Genomic DNA, 18,734 nt, shown 5'->3' with positions numbered 1-18,734 from the left:
TTTGGAAAATAATGTTTAATTTCAATATTACAATATAACAATACCTTGTTATATTTAAACAACAAAAGTCCTGCGTCATTTTCCATTATCAACAGAATATATTCTTATATTTGTAAATTTACCTAGTCATGTCTGACACTAATCTAGGAATAAATAAAACAACCTGTGCATGACTAAATAAAATGATATTGACAATCCACATTACTACTCAAGGCCACATTTTTAACATAAAAATATTCAAGCACAAAAGAATATATATGGCATTTATACTAAAACAGAGCCCTACACAATGGACATGTTGAATTGTTACTGCTATTGAACCATTTGTACTGAAAAGAAAAGAAGAATTATATAATTATCATGCTGAATGCATATTTTTAGCTTTTAAAGAGATTTCAACATCATAACAAGCAATTAAAAATTCAATACAATCTTTAAAAAGCATCTTATCCACAACCAAAATATTACCAGCTATATTTTATGGATGCTAACCTTTGCGAATGAAAAAAACAAACAAACATAGATATCTACTTACAAGACAGGCTGAGTGGAACTTCTTCTTGCAGGTCCTGCACAGGAGTTTCGGTAGTTGGTGGTTGGTTCCATGTAAAACATAGTAGCAAATATAACATTCCTCAATGCCCTCAAACTTCTGGTCCACATTCTTCTTCCAGAAGGCTAGAGACTGCATTAGAGGCGTGTTGCGGTGGGAAAGCATTGTGTTTAGCTGAAAGTAAGATAGTAAAGGTATGTCAGGGTACCATCAGATCACCTGTGATTATCAATATGGCAGACAATAAATAGACAATATCAAATGAGATTAAATGCTTACCCCAAGCAACCAATTTCGCCACTGAGCAACTGAAACTCCAAGTCTTCGGTGGTCCTCAACAACAATGGTGGACAAAGGATGGTTGGGTGCCATTCGGAGAACTATCTCCATGCTAGCCTCATCTATGGTGTATGTGGCCACCACTTCCCTTGCACCTGTGCGAGCTTTCACCTATGGGTGGAAGATAAATCATGCAAGTTAATTCTGACATATCCATTTTCTTCACTTAAATCTTCATAAACACTTAATAATTTAGTTTATAATTTTTCACGTCTTTAGATATTGCTAAATGTAGGCTAAAAGGATATGTGTATTTTAGTAATTCAAAATATTTGCTGTAATGCAGATAGCCCTGGCTCAAAAAAAAAAAGTAAATACTATTTTGAAAAATTTGAGCTGTAAAAATACTTGTAGGTAAAAACAAATGTACGACATAAGTTTGAATCATTATTATTATGCAAGTATGCAAAGTAGTAAAAAAGATCTGGTCACAAATAAATATCAGTGTTAACTGACAATCATGTTAAATGGCAATTTAAAATAAAGTTTAATATTTAGGTAAATGAGAATCGATAGCAAATTACTGAAAATAATTAAGATGAAAAGGATGCTAAGAAAGACAAAGGGCTGATCAGTTTCATTAAAAGAAATGCCTACAATTTAAATAGTGTCAGGACAATCTCTACTTACCGTCATATTATCAAATTTCATAAATGAATTGCTTACAGCTGCCATTTCTTGTGCGATCAACAAGGGAGATACATATGTAGCAGTGAAGGGGTCAACAACTTGCTGGAAATGTCTCTCCAAGCTTATGAACCACTGTCTTACGGCCGCAGGGATACGGCTTGTGCAATCATAATAGACCTTGCATGCTAGATGAGCTACAAGCCTTGAAGTTACTTTGGCTGGAGAAACAAACAGAGAAAAAATATTTAGTATGGACAGATTTGATTTCATAAGCAAATTCTCCACATTTTTAATATTCTATTTATTAATAAAATTGTAATTTCTTTCCCCAAGAAACTCCTATTATATCCCCTTCCTGACAGGCTCGCCAGGAAACGGATATAACCTAACCTAACCTAACCTACCATTTTGATGGGAAACATGTATACATATCATGACTCACTCTAGCAAGCAAGTGGACAGTCCAGGTTTGTATAGCAAACATCTTGCCAGAAAAGCTAGACAGGTACTAGTAGTTGCCGGAATAATTGATACACAGAAACTTAGGCCACATGAGTGTAGGGTTAATTCTCTACTCATGAAAGATCTCATTCCCTCATAGCCACTAAAAAAATGAAAATTGGGTTCAGATTCATTACACAACATATAACTTTCAAGAACATTTAGTACGTCCACAAGAAAAAAATATGCAAAAGGGGAAAAACGTAATTTCTACCAGACTTTTTATGTATTCAGGCAAGAGAGCACATAAATTGTTGGTGATGGCTGACTGATTGCAACCTGTGTAAATAATATCACTGTCTTTCAAATAATTATCAGTACCAACCTGTCATTTATTAAATAATTGGTACCACCAGCTAGTCCATAATCACTAACCTATCAAATGCATCTTAGACTTGATTATAATGATGATAAAAAGTGAGTCAAGGACATTTTACACATAAATCTAAAATAACTTCAAGTATGCCTACATCATATATTTACAATTAGAAATAAAATAACTTTAACTATGCCTACATCACCATCTCTATTTTTCCTCACTTGTAGGGTTAATGTGGAGTTCCGTGCTGAACATAGTTGATGGCACCTTATCCTCCTTTCCATTGTCTTGCTTCACCCTTTCGACCAGAGGAGCTCGGGGCATCAACTTGAAGAGGTTGCATAACAATTTTTGCAAGAGATTTGACTGTCTGCAAAGATAAATGAGGGGAAAATATCAAATATGTTATCAAGGTGAAATAGGAGTATATCGATCAATTTTATTTCCGCTCATAAACATGAACTCTCTAGATCGCTATTCATGTGCACACCAATACACCTCTGAAAAGCATTTTTCAATAAATAGAAAGGGATATCAAAACAGAGAACTTCTTTTATTTTCATCTGTTCTTATCATTTTCTTCTCTTCAAACACATCTTATTCCTAAATGTATGATTTACTTCCATAGCCAACATTACAACAGAACACTAGATACAAATAATTTATGTTACCACATACCTAAAGTAAGCAGAGTACTGGTGTTGGTTGGCGTCTGAAGCATGAGTAAGGGCATTCAGAGCAAGCCTCCAAGCCAGCAGGTAGCCAGCAATGTATATGTGGCTATCTGTGTATGGAACCACAATACACTCATCACCCATTTCCTTGTCTGCTAGGGATGCCTCTACAATGCTGCCACACTGAAACAAATGGCAAAAATAGAAAGGGAAGGTAACACCATCAAAAATTCCAAACAGGGAATATACAATGATGAAAAGCATAAACACAATTCCCATCATAAATATACACTAACTGATGTATATTCATGTGTCTATATGAACAAGAAGGAATAGAAAGGCAAGACTGCACAATATTATTTCCCAAAATGCATTCTTCACAGCTGGCATATTTTCTTACCTCCATAATACACCTGGTTATGGCATATGGCAGAGGTCGCTGAGAAATGTCTTCTTCTTCTTTAATTACAGTCTTGTTCTTCTCCCACTGCTCCATGATGCCTGGGAGTGCTGTGCTGAGCATACTGTAGGCTGCATATTGTGTGGGTGGATGAGAACACACAAGCAAAGGGGCAAGATGGTTCAGCAGAATCTGTGAAAATAACCCAAGTTTAACATTTGTAATATTTGCATTTTGACAGATGTCTCATTTACTGATATTTTAATTGAATTACTAAAGGTAAGAGCCTTTAAGAAAATGTAAAAAAATCTAGTTTTCTTTTGATATTAGTGAAGCTGAAGACCTTTGGTAAAAGCAAGGGAAACATGGAGTTTCATACTAGTGCCTAATATTACATCATCACCATATCACATCAACCACTTGCTAATCCTCAGTTAGAACTATACTTTAACCCCTTGGATCCTGATGCTTCACTGACCACACGTCAGCTAAAATATGGGCATTAGGCTTACTTAAGTGGCCACTCTGACGAGTGTGTGGCTTGTAGGCCGGGTGCATATGAACATTTGTGTGTGGTGCCAAGACCCAGTGTTTCCCCACTGCAATGTTATTCTCTCTCTCTCTCTCTCTTTCTCTCTCTCATAAACGTTTTTTTTTTTTAATTTTCCAGTGTTTATATTTGTCATTAGATTTGCTTTCTCCAGATCGTTAGTTGCGTTAGTTTCAATTAAAAAAATATATATTCAATATCACATAATACAACCTGTGCTACTGGTCATAGTGGGCAGGAATAGGAGCCTGAGCATAGAAATAATGTCCTCCCTGGAGCTGGCACTCTTCCAGTCATGCCTCCTATAGCCGTTTGCAATTGTGGCGAGTCATTCCTATCACCCCTGCTTTCAGGTGGAATTCTCATGATGGCAAGTTCCCGTCACCCCGGCCCTTATCCAAATGATGGCATGTTCATGTTACCTGCCCCTCAAGCCAAATTTTTTCATGACATGATGGTTACCTTATCTGGATCACTGGGGCAGGGGTATCAATTGGGCAAGAGGGTGGCTGGGGAGGTAATTGCTCCTCCTCATCCAAGGGCTACACTCTTACAATTATTTTTCCTTAATTTGCACATATATAACTCTGGTAGTAGCTTAGAAATACTCTGAGAATAACTATTAAAAAAAAAATTCTCTGGGGTGTTCAAAGCAGATTGGAAACTGATTGTGCTCAGATTGCTTGCCAACCTTGCCCCCCTAGAAAAAGCTGAAATGATGCCCCTGGATTAATAAAGAGTAAAGGGCAGTGTGGGCTGGACTGACTTCACACAAGAACTTTATTGTAAAAACATGCAAATCAGAGAGGCAGGTGCCACTGCTTGCCTTGAAGAGATTCAATGTCCAACTTAGAGGATGAGGTAGACAACAGGAGAATATCACTGAGGTGGTGCTGAAAAGTCGGGTGCAAAGGCAAGATTTTGTGTAATCCCTTTTGGGAAAGAGCTATTTACACAGTAGGCACTAATAAACATGGCCACCACACACTGAACACGTACAAATTATTTTCATCCATTGCTAAATGGAAAGATGAGGTTGTAGGACACTGGAGAAGAGCCACTGGCCTGCCTCCTGAGATATGGTTAGCATATCTTTGCAGAGGCAGAGAAAACAACTGAACGTATTGTCATGAAAAAAATTAGCAAAGGGGCAGGTAATAGGAATGTCTTGTCATGGATTTTTTTTTCTGAAAGGCTGGTGATGGGTATGTTTCCTAATGGGAAATTGTTGCAAATGTCAGATGATGGGGATGGCTTGTCAAGAGTGCACAAAGCAATTGGAGTAAGAATGACATAATGGGCCTTCAAGAAGAGGCTCATTCATGAGCTCCTGCAGGATTTCCACTGGTCCACAAGGTGGAGTTTACTCTCCAATCATGCCTATTCCTCTTCCTGATCACTATTGCTAGTGTATTGGGTATTTTATATAAAACTGAATAAAAGAAAAGAAAAGAAAAAAAAAAAAAACACAAAGCTACTTAATGAGAGAATATATGGAGTCTCCTTGTTATAACAAAATATAGACCTCATAAAAACGGCAAAAATGCATCGATCACCACAAAGATGAGGCAAGGTGTCTTAATATCATATGCGAGTATTTGTGTGGTTAGGGATTACAAGCCACACATCCAGGAAAGTCACCATTCATTGAAGCCTAATGCTAAGATTTTGGTACAAGTATGCTGCAAAGTACCAGGATCCGATGAGTTAATGGAAGGCAGGTAGTAGGTTGGATACTAGGCCACCATGAATGTCATCTTATAAAAGAAAACTTCCTATTCCAAACTGATAATTGCCATAAATATTAAAATAAAATAACTTCCATTCATTTACACACCTGCTCTGAATCTGGTAGCTTGAGATCAGCTTCAGCATCATCAGCATTAAAGAGTGCTGGCAATGTGTGGTTAGCTAACTCATCAGTTCCTGCTCGGCACACACCAATACAAAGGGCTCGGCATACTCCATAAAGAATTACTGTTGGTGTTGTGTTGTAAGAGGCTGAAAAAGATAATCAAATTTAAATCAATGGTACTATATGCAGATGCCTCTAACTTTGTACAGATATATAACTATATGATCATAACAGCCTTACCTCTGGGTAAGGGATTAGGATTTGACTCTAATGCAGACACTAACTGAATTATTCAGCGTGATTTTGCAACAAACAAAATACCAGGGTTTTATTACTCTAAAATAAAATGGATACATGGATATAACATTTGTAAATAACAGTATGACTAACAGTATTAAAGAATATGAAATCAATGAAAACCTAAAGGCCTAAACCTTATTTGTTAAATAGGAGGTACATATATAGAATGATGTCTAAGAGCACATGCATTTTTTACATTGGTGTATAAGTACTATACATCAAAAGATACAAAACATGATTTGTATGTGAAAGCACACTGGCTGATTGTCATTGCTTCAGCATAACAATGTATCTGAACCAGTACACTGCAGCATTCAATTCTGAACTTAATACTGAATAATCATATTTACTTCTATATCTATGAAAGAAAGAAACAATCAAATGAAAAACTAAAAATGTTGTCTAAATAAATAATCAAATAAGACTGTCAATTCTAAATCATCATAAGAATAAAAATAAAAATAATAAGAAATAAAAAAGGAGGTAATTCTCTCCACTACAGCAAATACATGTTTATGGGCTTTAAGCACACCTGTCATCTATCTACAAAAGAAAATCCAGAGATCTGACCTTCTTACGTCAACAATACTCACCAGCAACTTCTATGAAAATAGGTAAAAGGGAATTATATATCGAAGCAGAAAAGAACTCCTTCCAGTCCTCCAGGAGGTTGGGGGGATAGGACTTCTGGAGGTCAGGATTAGCTTTCAGATTTTCCATCACCTCACTGACACATCCTGCGCACTTGCTCACTGCACAAGTGAATGTTCCTGACACTGTCTCTACACTAATGCTCTGTGAATATGGGAGAAAAAAAAGTTACTATTATTATCTTCCTTTTCTTTTCATGTCTAAAACCCTAGGGCATTATCTGTCAAAATAATGATACACACTTAAAAAAGAGCAATACATTGTAATTATATGAAAGATACATTATCTTTTTATATAAAAATGAACCAACATATACTTAAATACATCTGTATATACCAATGTATTTATAATAATCCATTGGATCCACTTGCCTCACAGCCCACACACAGACTAAAATCCATCTGGGAGAGTCACACAAGTGCTGACTCTCCCAGATGTGTGACATGTAGACCAGACCCACGCAAATAATTGTGTGTGGTCTTATTAGACAATATCTTTTTCTGCATATATATTTCTTGCTGTTTGCCCTTTTACAAGGTTCATATTATGCTGTATCAAAATTTCCCAGGATATGACAATCATGGATCCAATGGGTTAACACAAACTATGGGTATACAAGTGTACAGGTATAACCAAACAAATTTCTCAATCTCACCAATCTGGATTCTTCAAGTGACTGAGCCCAAGAGCACAGAGAACAAAGGATGAAATCCCAATGCTGAGCCTCAAGGTGTATAGAGTGTCTATTCACCAAGACAGTCACCAGTCGAACCAGTGAACACGTAAACACTACATCCTCCCATGCCATTCCTGAGATATCCCTGAAAGAGTGAGAATCAGACAATGAATACAATTTTTCAACGGTAAATAATACCTCCTGATCTTATTTCTTCTCATGAATTACCTGCAGTTGTTAAAAAACAACTTAGTAATGAAAAGACAGAAATTAAAGTCTCAGCAACAAAAAATATTTGGAAGTTTCTAACCTATGATAATCAAAGGAGGATCTAATTCTAGATTAACACATAAATTTTGTAAATACAGGAGACAAAACTATCATTCTTCTATAGATTGACTTACGTTGCATATAGGAATATATTATCAGCATTTTCTCTCCACTGTGTCAGCACAGAGAATAAGGAGCCGATGACATCTTTTGTGACAGTGGAAGGCACGTGACTCAAAGCTGTTGTAATGAGTGAGATACATGGGGTAGCCAAGTAGGGACTATCCTCTAGGCTACTAAGTTTCCCCATCTCCTCTGCTAAAATGTCCATCAGGGGTTCATTTGGCAGCAAAGGCAGGAGTGACTGCAAATACAAAGGGATAATTATTAATGAAATCTGCAAGAGGACCATCTCATATATCATGCAAAATTAATACAGAATTAGAATATAAAGAATATAAAATCCAGTTATTGCCAACATGCTGATATGGTGAATCACCTGTTTAGTTGCTATGTATCCAAGAGCAGATTCCTCAATGCCATTCAACAATCGCATAATGTTGACATCCTCTGCTTTCATCCAAATATTTAGAACTTTTACAAGTGTCACACACCAAGCACTGCTTCCGTCACTACACCTGTTTTAAGTCATGAGAAATTACAGTTAAGCTATTAACACTAGATAATGAAGATTATACAGAATTTATTAATTTATCCTGCATACCTATGATTGGCAAGGGATAAATACTGATTTTAAAATGCCACATTTTTCCCACCCCCCTAATGCCATTGCAAAAATGTAGGGTTCACTACAGTAATTTGTGAAATGTCTCTACACACACATCTCCAAGTGCTTTGCCACCAAAGAATCAATTAGTAGGCCTTGAGAATGCTATCAATATATATGGTGTTATTATTGTTATCAAGCTCTTGGATCTGGGGGATGCGACCATCACATCACAAAAAACTTGGCTGAGGGCTGAGTAATCTGAATATGGGAAGATGCTGTCAAGAGAATTTTGGCAGTAATGACTTGGTATGAGTGCATTAGTCTCAGTGGGAATTTAGGAAGGGCTCTGGGAGGACACTATTTGCATGCTCAGCATTCTATTTCTGACCGCCATGACTGGCTGTGCAGGGTGGACAACAGGATACTGACTATTACCAAAACACAAAAAAGACACACATAACAAAAAGTTACTCATTGTTACTGTTATTGCAGAGAATTATAGACTATCTTGGGAGATAATGGTGTGTGCGTAAGGAAAATAGTCTATTACCATCTTGATAAAGTATATTAAATGACAAATATAAGCCTTGGAATATGACAAAAACCAAAAAAACAAAAAACACTTATGCAAAAAATGATATAACATTGAGGGGAAGTATGAGTCTTGACTGTACATATGTGTTTGTGTAGGGTGGGCCAACAAACCACACAACCAGGAGAGTTGCCACTCATGTACTACTCATGCCTGGATTTTGGGCTACGTGGGATGCAAGACATCTGATCCAATGAGTAAACATTACTAACAGTAATATATGGATAAAGAAAATATTTCTGAAATCAAGGAAAAAGGTCAACAGGTGAGACAGGTTGTACTAGTAACTGACTCATTGGTGGTTAAGTATTTATGGAGCCAGCTATGTGTGAAGACCATCAACAAACTAAACTTACATATATTAACATAAATCTTCTAAACAATATGCACAACTCCCTATGAAGAAGAAAGTACTATTGTGAGAAGTACTGATGATAATGACTTCTGAAGAACTTGGAGTTATCATATCTTTCAAATGTCAACAAAATCAACTTCCCACCATGGTAATATCTATGGTCACAGTACAATCTCCTTTTACATTACCTGTCTCGTATCTGTTTGGTAATAAGCCGCTTGTTGCCTTGATTTAACAGCTTCAACAATGCTCCCATGTCGTCATTTAGTTTTGTGGTACCAGCCTTTACATCATCTGACACCGAGTGCTGTTATGTACAGAAAAATTAGATATTCTTGTGAAATATTGATTTGATAAGAGCTACCATGTTTTATGTAGCTCCCTAAGGCTTGTTCTGAAAAGTGAAAGGTTAACTTCTTTCTCTTTTCTCTATATGATCATCTCTTTTGATAAATTCAATATACTAGTATTGCATTACACAAGTACTATATTCTAAATTATACCACTTTGTGATAGGAATCATACTTACATTACTGAGAGCATTGTACAGTTCCTGCACTACAGTGGCATGGCATGCTGAGTGAAGAGCTGAAACCACAAGGTGTGTATATTGACCCAGCGAGACTTCCTCCTCCTCCTCTAAGACCTCAGCATTCTTTTGCTTACACACAAAGAGCAACAGATCACAGAAGAACATGGATATCCTTGTGTGTTTATGATCCCATACTACAGTTTCCTGCATCTTCTTTGGGAATGGGAACTCACTAAAGGCTATGCTTCCCTGTAGTATAGCTGGAGCCATGTACAATGGGGAGAGTTGCTCCTCCATTTGTACCCAACAGCCTTCTGTTGGAGCCAGGATTTCTAGCAGAGCCTGTATTATGCTGTGGTCCAACATAATACCACAAACTTCTTGTGTCTTCACCTGCTCGTATACCAGTGATAAGAGGTTTTTTGTAAGCATGGCCATCCTCATGGTTAGATTGAAGGAACTTTTATCCTCCATAATTATCTGCTTAATGTCTTTGAGAGTGGACCTAAGACAACTTCCATCCTCAAGAAGCTTGGCTGAGTCCTCCTTGACTAATGAAGCAATAAGACCACTGAAAGCCTTCAGGAAGGTAGACTTAAGGGTACTAACAGTCTGCTCGGATAGTGATTTCCATGACTGACACTGCAGAAGAAACAAGGACCTCATGAACTCTTGTATTCCTGTTGTTTGCCAACAAACATAGCTGCTGAACAACTGGCTGGCAAGATTAGCCACCAACTGCACCATCTGGTCTTCAGGTTCTGAGTCTTCACCAAGTTTTAGATTGAAGCTTAGATTCTTGAGAATCTGGGATACATATTCCATGGCAATGATGTGGTCTGTTGGATAAGAAAAAAAATAAAGATCCTATAAATACACCTTTAGAATAATGTTTTGCCCTTTGGTCTTGGATTTATGTCTCCATATTTTTTTTTAATCTAGAAAAATATATAATACTCAAAGGCTTCAAGATATCAACAACCTACAATCCAGCAAGAACTGTAAATACCTTTCTTATTTCCATTACTCAACACGAAGTTGAACAGTGTAACAAGTTCCTCATCCTGAGAATACTGAGCAACACTCTTAGATTTGGTGGAGCCACACAGCTGTTCCACTAGCTGAATAAGTCGGTTGCCCAGCTGTGCTGACAAAAGCCATGACATTGCTACTTGATCTGTATCTCTCCTTTCTGTCATCTTCTCTAGCAACCGTCGCAAAACACTTATAGACCAAGAAATCTGGAAATCATGAAAGAAATCATTACACAAGCTGGCTCTGTAGTGTCTGAGAAGCAGCTTGTAAATAAATTCCTTGAATGAGGAAGATGGGATTTTTTTTCTTTAGTACATTAATTCAAACTAGGTACATCCAAAAAATTATGATGCAAATGGCACAAATAACTAAAAACAACAAAGAGGTCAATCCACAATCTATATGTCTGTTCCTATAACTCTATCACTTTAAAACTTCTATTTATGTTCAATTCTATATCTAAAAATATGCAAATTCTAACTAAATGGATAAAATTCATCAGGTATCACAAACCTTGCTTTCAAGAAGGACTAACTTCTGCTCCTCTGGAGACATGAGTGTATACACACCCATGAAAATGTCAACAGTGTGTTCTGCCAAAGATGGATTCTGAATTTCTAATTTAGGCTGGATGATCTCTTCCATTAGCTCTAGTTTGCTGACCTTTTCCTCATCCTGCTTGTTCAACAGCAAGGTATAAACTCTATCTGATGGGAAAGATGACAAGAGGGTGGCAAAGATTTTGTATACTGACGTACTCTTGGTTTCCAAAAAGGCAACATGACATGTGACAGTGAGTAGAGCAATATTTTTGGCAGCATGCTCCAAGAACACCTGCTCTTTCTTCTTTTGGTTGGCACTATCTTCCTCCTCTTTCATGTCTACACTGACTTTCTTGCTTTCATCTGTAAACCGGACTCCTTCTCTTCTGCTGGTGAACTTGGATGCAGGGTCCCGTAGGATGGTAAAGAAGTCTTTCATTTTGGAGAGAGTCGCTTCATTTCCTTTCTGTATACATGTTTCACATTCTGGGATAAAATTTTTCCAAAACAGTGCAAGAAGGTTTCCTATAGCCTCCTGGTTCTCTTCTGTGTGAGATTTCCATGTCCAAAACCGCAAGAGCTCTGACACTTCACGATAAAGGTTTGAGGTGCTTAGAGCTGGTGTGTCGCTGAAGGATAACTTGAGTGGTTCTATAATCTGAAAAAGGAATTCCATTAAAACCAGTAACTCCAAAATCCTACATATCAAATATATAACAGGATTTCTGCATAAAGTGTTTGATCAGTTTTACCTGATATTTCATAAGAATTTCCCAAAGTGAAGCATCAGTTTTATTCATGCTGACATATTTCAGGCACTCGAACAGTGCCTTTAGTATGGCATGGATGTCCCTGCTGCTTAGAGACATTCTGCTCTTGTTCAAACTGGAAATATAAAGTTTGAGTGTTAAGATCCATGCATTATCTATTTACATAAACACACACACACACACATAAATATATATTTATCTATCTATCTATATATATTATATATATTCTATAAGTTATATATTCTATATATATATTTTATATATATATATTTCATATATATATATATATATATATATATATATTTATATATATATATATGTATATATGTATGTATATATGCATGTATATATGTATGTATGTATATATGTATGTATATATATGTATGTATATATATATGTATGTATATATGTATGTATGTATATATGTATGTATGTATACATGTATGTATATATGTATGTATGTATGTATGTATGTATGTACATATATATATATATATATATATATATATATATATATATATATATATATATATATTGTCTGTATGTATGTATGTAAGTATGTATATATGTATATATGTATGTATGTATGTATGTATGTATGTATGTATGTATGTATGTATGTATGTATGTATGTATGTATGTATGTATGTATGTATGTATGTATGTATGTATGTATATATATATATATATATATATATATATATATATATATATATATATATATATATATATATATATATATATATACACACATATATATGCATGTATGTGTGCATGTATGTACACATAGCATTGCAGTGGTGGCTGCATAGTTTACCAAGAAATAGCATAAAAATGCTGGAAACCCCTGGTCTTCAGAATAAGTATAAATAACATATTCACAAAAACTAATCAACTATGTTAAGATTCACTATGCTTGAACTTTATGACACTGAAAGTGGCAGAAGAGAAACAATTATATAAATAACTACTGACATAGGAGGACTATCCATGATGTAATCTTTGAAACATACCCCGTGGACAATGCTCTGAAAAAGTCAATGTAAAATGCTGTTTTGTCTCCTACTGCTTCCTCTGGTATGATGCTTATTATTGGCAACAAATGAGGGTAAAGCTCAGCTGCACTTCCTCGACCACAGTCACGCAGAACGGAGTACAGTCGGTTAAAGACTGACTTGTTGTTCCCTTCGTGCCAAAGTGCCTAGGAGTAAACAAAGGTTAAGGTCACATGAATATGCCCATCTATTTATTTTGTGTAACACCATGATTAAAGCCTATAAACTTTCCCCTAATGTAATTTGAGCATCTCTATATTCACTCTTTTTCAAAATCTAATTTCATTTGGCCACTGGCATTGACCCAAATATTTGTTTTTACCCACTAAGACTCCATTCTCTTACCATACCAACATTATGAGAGAAAAACAAAACAAAACAAAAGAAATCACCTACCGGGTACATGAGACACAAGTGCAGGAAAGCCACCCAGATGTGTGGTAAAACAGCACCTTCATGGTCATCCAGTGATGGGAGGATGACATGACTCACTTCTTCGCTGTAGCATTTTAGGAGACCAGAGTCATACTCAAACATATTGCTCAGTGTTGAAAACCAGGCAATTCTTACCTGAAATTGCAAGTTCACAGAATATTACCTGTGCGACCATTTTTTTTTGTTTTGTTTGCTGAGACAACAAAAGAACCGAGGAAATCAATATAAATGATATACACTTTAAATCAATTCAAAATGATATTAAATGATAAGAAAAGAATAGCACATAGTACTCTGAGACATCATGATTCAATATAAACAGAACCTAGTGCCAGGGCAGACCAATAATTCACAAAACCACAGGAATTATTTTCACCATTGAATGCTTGTGTTTTGACATTTTCCAAAATTTGGGATTCTGGATAAGAGGCTGAACCAATGCAATCACATCTGACTTTTTCTGAGTATTTCTGGTGGTGTAGGTGAGCAGGAGAGAAATGCCTTTCAAGGAACAAACAAGAACATGGATGTATTTGTTCTTCATGTCCTCCTCATCTGTCGTTCTGTGGATGAAGAAGGGGATATTATGTGAAAGTGCATTACTGCCTTCCCCCCAACTTTATATATGAAAAAAATCCTTTGAAATGCAAGAGAAAAGTTACTATTTTCCAATGCCCTTTATATACTATGATGTTATGAACTAAAATTCTAGTGATAACACAATCTTAATGACATGCAAAATTGAAAAATAATGAGTGTATAGACACTTACTTGGGATCTGATAAGGTCTGTGGTGTCTGCATAAAAAGGTTGTCTTTGATGTGCTCAAGAATTTCCTTCCCGCTGAAAAACATAACTTCTGCTATCTTCTCTGCAGCGAAGACATCCTGCCAGAAATAGGATTTATCAACTTCCAAAGGACCCGAATGAGCAGAAGGACTGGGCATGGGACTCTTACTTCTAAGTTCAGACTTGATCCATAGATACTAACTACTGATTATCATAACAAGACTACCAATAGCATGGTATTATTTATGACCTTTGTGAGTTTTTGGTGGGAAGTATTCAGAAGTAGACAGACAGTAGAAGGATAAGAAAGAAAAAAAGAAAAAAAAAGAAAAGTTAATCAAACCTGAAGTGCCTTCAGAGCTGCTGAAGAGGCTGCTGGGTGTGGATCTACCATGCCCATTACCCATGAAGGCATGATAGAACGAAGATGAGGGGCAAGCTGTTTACCCACTTGTGATACTAAGGCTCCATGAGCAATCTGGGCAGCCTCTCTCACCTGTGGAAAAGTTACAAATTATGGTTTACATAATAAAGGTTTATGCAATCCAAGTTGTATAGTCTGCAAGCAATTTACACGGCTGTTTCAGTATGAATTTTTCAATCTGTTCATGAGATACTGTGCTTTAATTCTTACTCTTCTCTCCACATCAATGGTTAACTTTGCATACAGTCTAGGCCAAAAGGGAAGAGCTGTCTTGATGGAATCTACATCTCCATTTCCACATAAAGCTTCAAATTCTTGTAATGCCTGTTAACAAAAAAGGCCAATTATCATTTATATCATAAAAGAATTCATCCTTATTACATACTTTTCAAAAATCATTGATTACAATTAATAACATCTTCAAAGAGATAATATAAAAAAATTCCTAGTTATCTTTAATCTCTTTTCTAACTATCAGACACACCTTGATTTTTGTAGTGGCATCCTTTTTGGACATTTTCCGCAAAGCCACTCGGAACTCTGCTGATATTGTACTGTCATCAGAAGGACTTCCTTGTAAGGCAGCTGGGACATATCCCAAGTCCTGTAAGGCACTGAAACCCACAAATCCTGTTGCTCCTCCAAGATGTTCTGCCATTCTCCCACTGCTGGAGGGCTGTTGGAAAAGACTTTGGGTTATCACATGTTGTGGAACGCATTTATTGAAAAGAGAGGACATATTCAAACTGACCAACTGGCATTCATGAGGAGTCTTTTCTTCTTTATTTGTATCCTTTTCTACTATCATATTGATAACAACCTATCTGATTTCAACTTTTATTTCATATGAAAACAGGTAATGAAAGCTTATCTTTTTTGTCATTATTAGTCAAAAAAGGAACTGTGGCATCCATGAGGAACCCAAACACAAAATGATTTGTTGTTCATGTGGATGGCAAAGTAAGTTTGTACATTTTGGGCAATGGTTTTTGTATGTATTAATCTTTGGGCAAAATGAAGATGATATTCTTGTAGAGGACAAAAAGTTGCAGTTCTAGGTAAATGAAAGTAACTGGAGACACAAAATGTAATGCCACAAATAAAGGAAAAATGTGGCAGAAAGCACCATCCATAGTCTAAGTCCACTTAGTACTTCTGAACTTCAGCTCTATCTTGCCGTGCATACAAAGTGGAGAGAACGCTTCCAACAAGATGTTGGGGGGGCTCAACCCCTATCAACCCTCCCCTTACACACCCAGTCACGGCAAGTTATTGTTGAATAGATTTTGTGATGTGGAGTTAGTTAGGGAGTGGGCAAGTGTGTCCCCCATCCGATAGCTGTATTTCCCTATCAGGATAATATAACATCTGATTGCCATGGACTTACTTTCTGCATGGTATATGTCATAACCTATTTTCTTCATTTATGACATTATATTTTGCCTGTGCAGATTATTTCTAGTGCTGTTTTTCTCCTCAATTATTAATTGTCATCGTATTTTTCTGTAAATGTATATCAAAGTATTATGTAATGCACAACATTCTTATCATCAACATGAAAGTAATGCCATAAATGAAATGTCTATATTTTTGGTCATTCTGTCCATTACAGACAAATTTTAAATTGAAATATATGGCTATGGGAAACTATACCTTGATAATATCAAAAAGAGTGACGCACAGTTAGAGGAAAATAGACACTTCCATCTCATAAGGCATAAGATACAGAGTCCTTAATATAGCGTTTTCTGTAAGCTGGTACGGTGCTAATAAAGGAGGGTACATGGGGGAATTGTCTCCCCTGTCTAGGAAATAAATAGAAAGTTGGAAAGGTTGTGTTTGGTTTGGGCTTGCATGATACCCTGATTTTGGGACTTAATCTCTGGAGGGTGCGTTGCTCTCGCCAACAAATACCCTATATTCATATACGACTTACCTTGTGGATAACTATAGTTGTTTTAAAATAATCTACTTTGTTTTAAGGGGAATATGCCTACTACCAATTAACATACAGAAATTGTCAATCAAAATATATGACAATACGAAATCCACAGAATCTACACTCCCTAATCATAGTCCTCTAAATATTCATTTATAATCATTATTATTTGAGAGAAGGAGGAACAACAATCAAGAGAAATCATGGTGAAATACCCAAGGCCCAAAAGTCTTGAAACCAACAATATTTCATCCTCGTATTAGCTATCTACTCAACCTATTTACTGAACAATACATGCTACGAAAACCTCATGCTAATCATAATTACCTACCTTTTTATTTCCTTTGGTTCGCTGAGCACTTTTGTCCTTCCCCATCGTTGCTTTTTACTAAATCTAAACTCACAGGCTATCGTGGTTCCATCGGCCGCTGAAACATGTTGCTTGGCTGGGATTCGGACTCTGATGTTTTGGACCAATAAGAACGCTTCATTTTTACATTGACTTTTAATCCTGTATTCTGATTGGCTGTTCTTACACATGTATTTCACTTTTGGGAAGATCGTTCGCAGAAGCGTGAATGCGGATATGTAATCACTCAGACGGATTTTTTCTAATTCCATCCACGTATTTCGTCATGTAATAAACCATAAGCAAATAAATATTCAAGCTAACTTTTCTGCACAGAAAACTACACTGATATTTACAAACCCACACACAGCATCTCAACACATCACACAAATGGTTAAAAATGTTTACATAATATTATATTCACTATTATACTTCCATAAATCTGTTTAAGATTTTTTTAGTATATGTTTTGGATTTCAGACAGATTAACTGTTTTGTTTCTAGAACGTCATCTGGATAGTTCTATTTCAAAAATCTTATTATACGATTTTTTATGAGTAATGTATATTAATAATCCTATTTTCCGTCTCGCTTCCCCTGTATGTAAATCCAGCGACAATATCATCGAGTTTAGGCCATCAGTGTCAAGTTAAGAGCATGTGGAGAGATGAATGCGTAAGGCCACAGCAATTTTTTTTTCTTGAATAGCGGGTCCGCCGGCATTCATTTCCAGGAAAATGAAAAAAGTGAAAATCCCGAATCTTTTTTATTCAAATTTCCCGCCGATATTGTGACGTCCGCGAAAGAAATAGAAAAAATACAAATCAATTTGTCCATGATTCATTGTGTATGGTATCGTTTCTCCCGACCTCAAATAAAATAAAAATAAAAATAAGATGTATTTGGCAGGAATACCTTACTCTCATGTGTCAAGCCACGTCTATTGTCTATCGTGAATATTTTCGATTTTGATTTCCAAAATTACAAATACTGTTTGAAAGAATTCTTTGTCTTCTTTCATTCAACTCCTCGAAGATGTAGTAAGACAGAATTGTACTTCCTCCAGGTGGGGCTGGAACTGATACACTCCTTTACTACTTTGGAGGATAGGAGGTACACTTGTCTTATTTTGGAACTGGGGATTTTTTCCCTCCCTCATTTCATTAGCACCAGACTTGCCCGCTATTCAAAAAAAAAAAAAAAAAAAAAAAAAATGCTGTGGCCTAAATAATTCCAAGATCTTTTTGCTTCTAAACCTTACTTCTCATGTGCGAAGTTATCATATGTTGCCATGGCTTATCATATATGGCTTATCAGCTTGGGGGGAACGCAGTGTACTTACGTTTGTTAATCTTGTTATCAGTAGTCGGAGGCAGGGCCCGATTGTAACCTTTTCGTCCCTAGGGTAATGATTGACAGCTCGGACTTAGACTGGGGCCCTCTAACCTCTACAAAAGAGCCTCAAATTC

The 18,734-nt window shown here is 36.3% G+C and overlaps 1 protein-coding gene across 4 annotated transcripts; it reads right to left on the bottom strand.

Annotated features, from left to right (window-relative positions):
* Ltn1 (E3 ubiquitin-protein ligase listerin) lies at window positions 1-18,734 on the bottom strand. 4 transcript variants are annotated; one of them, XM_027364549.2, is made up of 26 exons: window positions 18,608-18,734; window positions 17,248-17,527; window positions 15,462-15,653; window positions 15,188-15,301; window positions 14,897-15,049; window positions 14,536-14,651; window positions 14,141-14,327; window positions 13,726-13,899; window positions 13,288-13,475; window positions 12,257-12,389; window positions 11,476-12,162; window positions 10,937-11,168; window positions 9,925-10,766; window positions 9,584-9,702; window positions 8,218-8,356; window positions 7,853-8,082; window positions 7,428-7,593; window positions 6,715-6,916; window positions 5,804-5,967; window positions 3,417-3,608; window positions 3,021-3,199; window positions 2,564-2,712; window positions 1,523-1,740; window positions 833-1,003; window positions 536-727; window positions 1-329 (listed from the first exon to the last, which is right to left on the bottom strand). In XM_027364549.2, the coding sequence occupies exons 2-26, from the start codon at window positions 17,290-17,292 to the stop codon at window positions 270-272; spliced, it is 5,244 nt and encodes a 1,747-aa protein (XP_027220350.2). In that variant the 5' UTR covers window positions 17,293-17,527; window positions 18,608-18,734; the 3' UTR covers window positions 1-269. The 4 variants fall into 4 exon arrangements, with proteins under 4 accessions (XP_027220350.2, XP_069998612.1, XP_069998614.1 ...); XM_070142511.1 differs by having other exon boundaries at window positions 17,248-17,344; window positions 18,608-18,708; XM_070142513.1 differs by lacking the exon at window positions 17,248-17,527 and having other exon boundaries at window positions 18,608-18,719.

Source organism: Penaeus vannamei, chromosome 29 (genome assembly GCF_042767895.1).
Source record: "Penaeus vannamei isolate JL-2024 chromosome 29, ASM4276789v1, whole genome shotgun sequence".
Lineage (NCBI taxonomy): Eukaryota > Metazoa > Arthropoda > Malacostraca > Decapoda > Penaeidae > Penaeus > Penaeus vannamei.
This window is presented reverse-complemented; position numbering and strand designations above follow the sequence as displayed.

What these genes read in the sequence shown, in the direction of transcription:
- Ltn1 (XM_027364549.2), bottom strand. Translation starts at nt 17,292, where the DNA reads ATGGGGAAGGACAAAAGTGCTCAGCGAACCAAAGGAAATAAAAAG. An exon ending in ACTTGTGTCTCATGTACCCG is followed by an intron (nt 13,476 to 13,725) that starts GTAGGTGATTTC and finishes GTTTACTCCTAG; the next exon opens with GCACTTTGGCACGAAGGGAA. An exon ending in TAACCAGGTGTATTATGGAG is followed by an intron (nt 3,200 to 3,416) that starts GTAAGAAAATAT and finishes CATTTGTTTCAG; the next exon opens with TGTGGCAGCATTGTAGAGGC.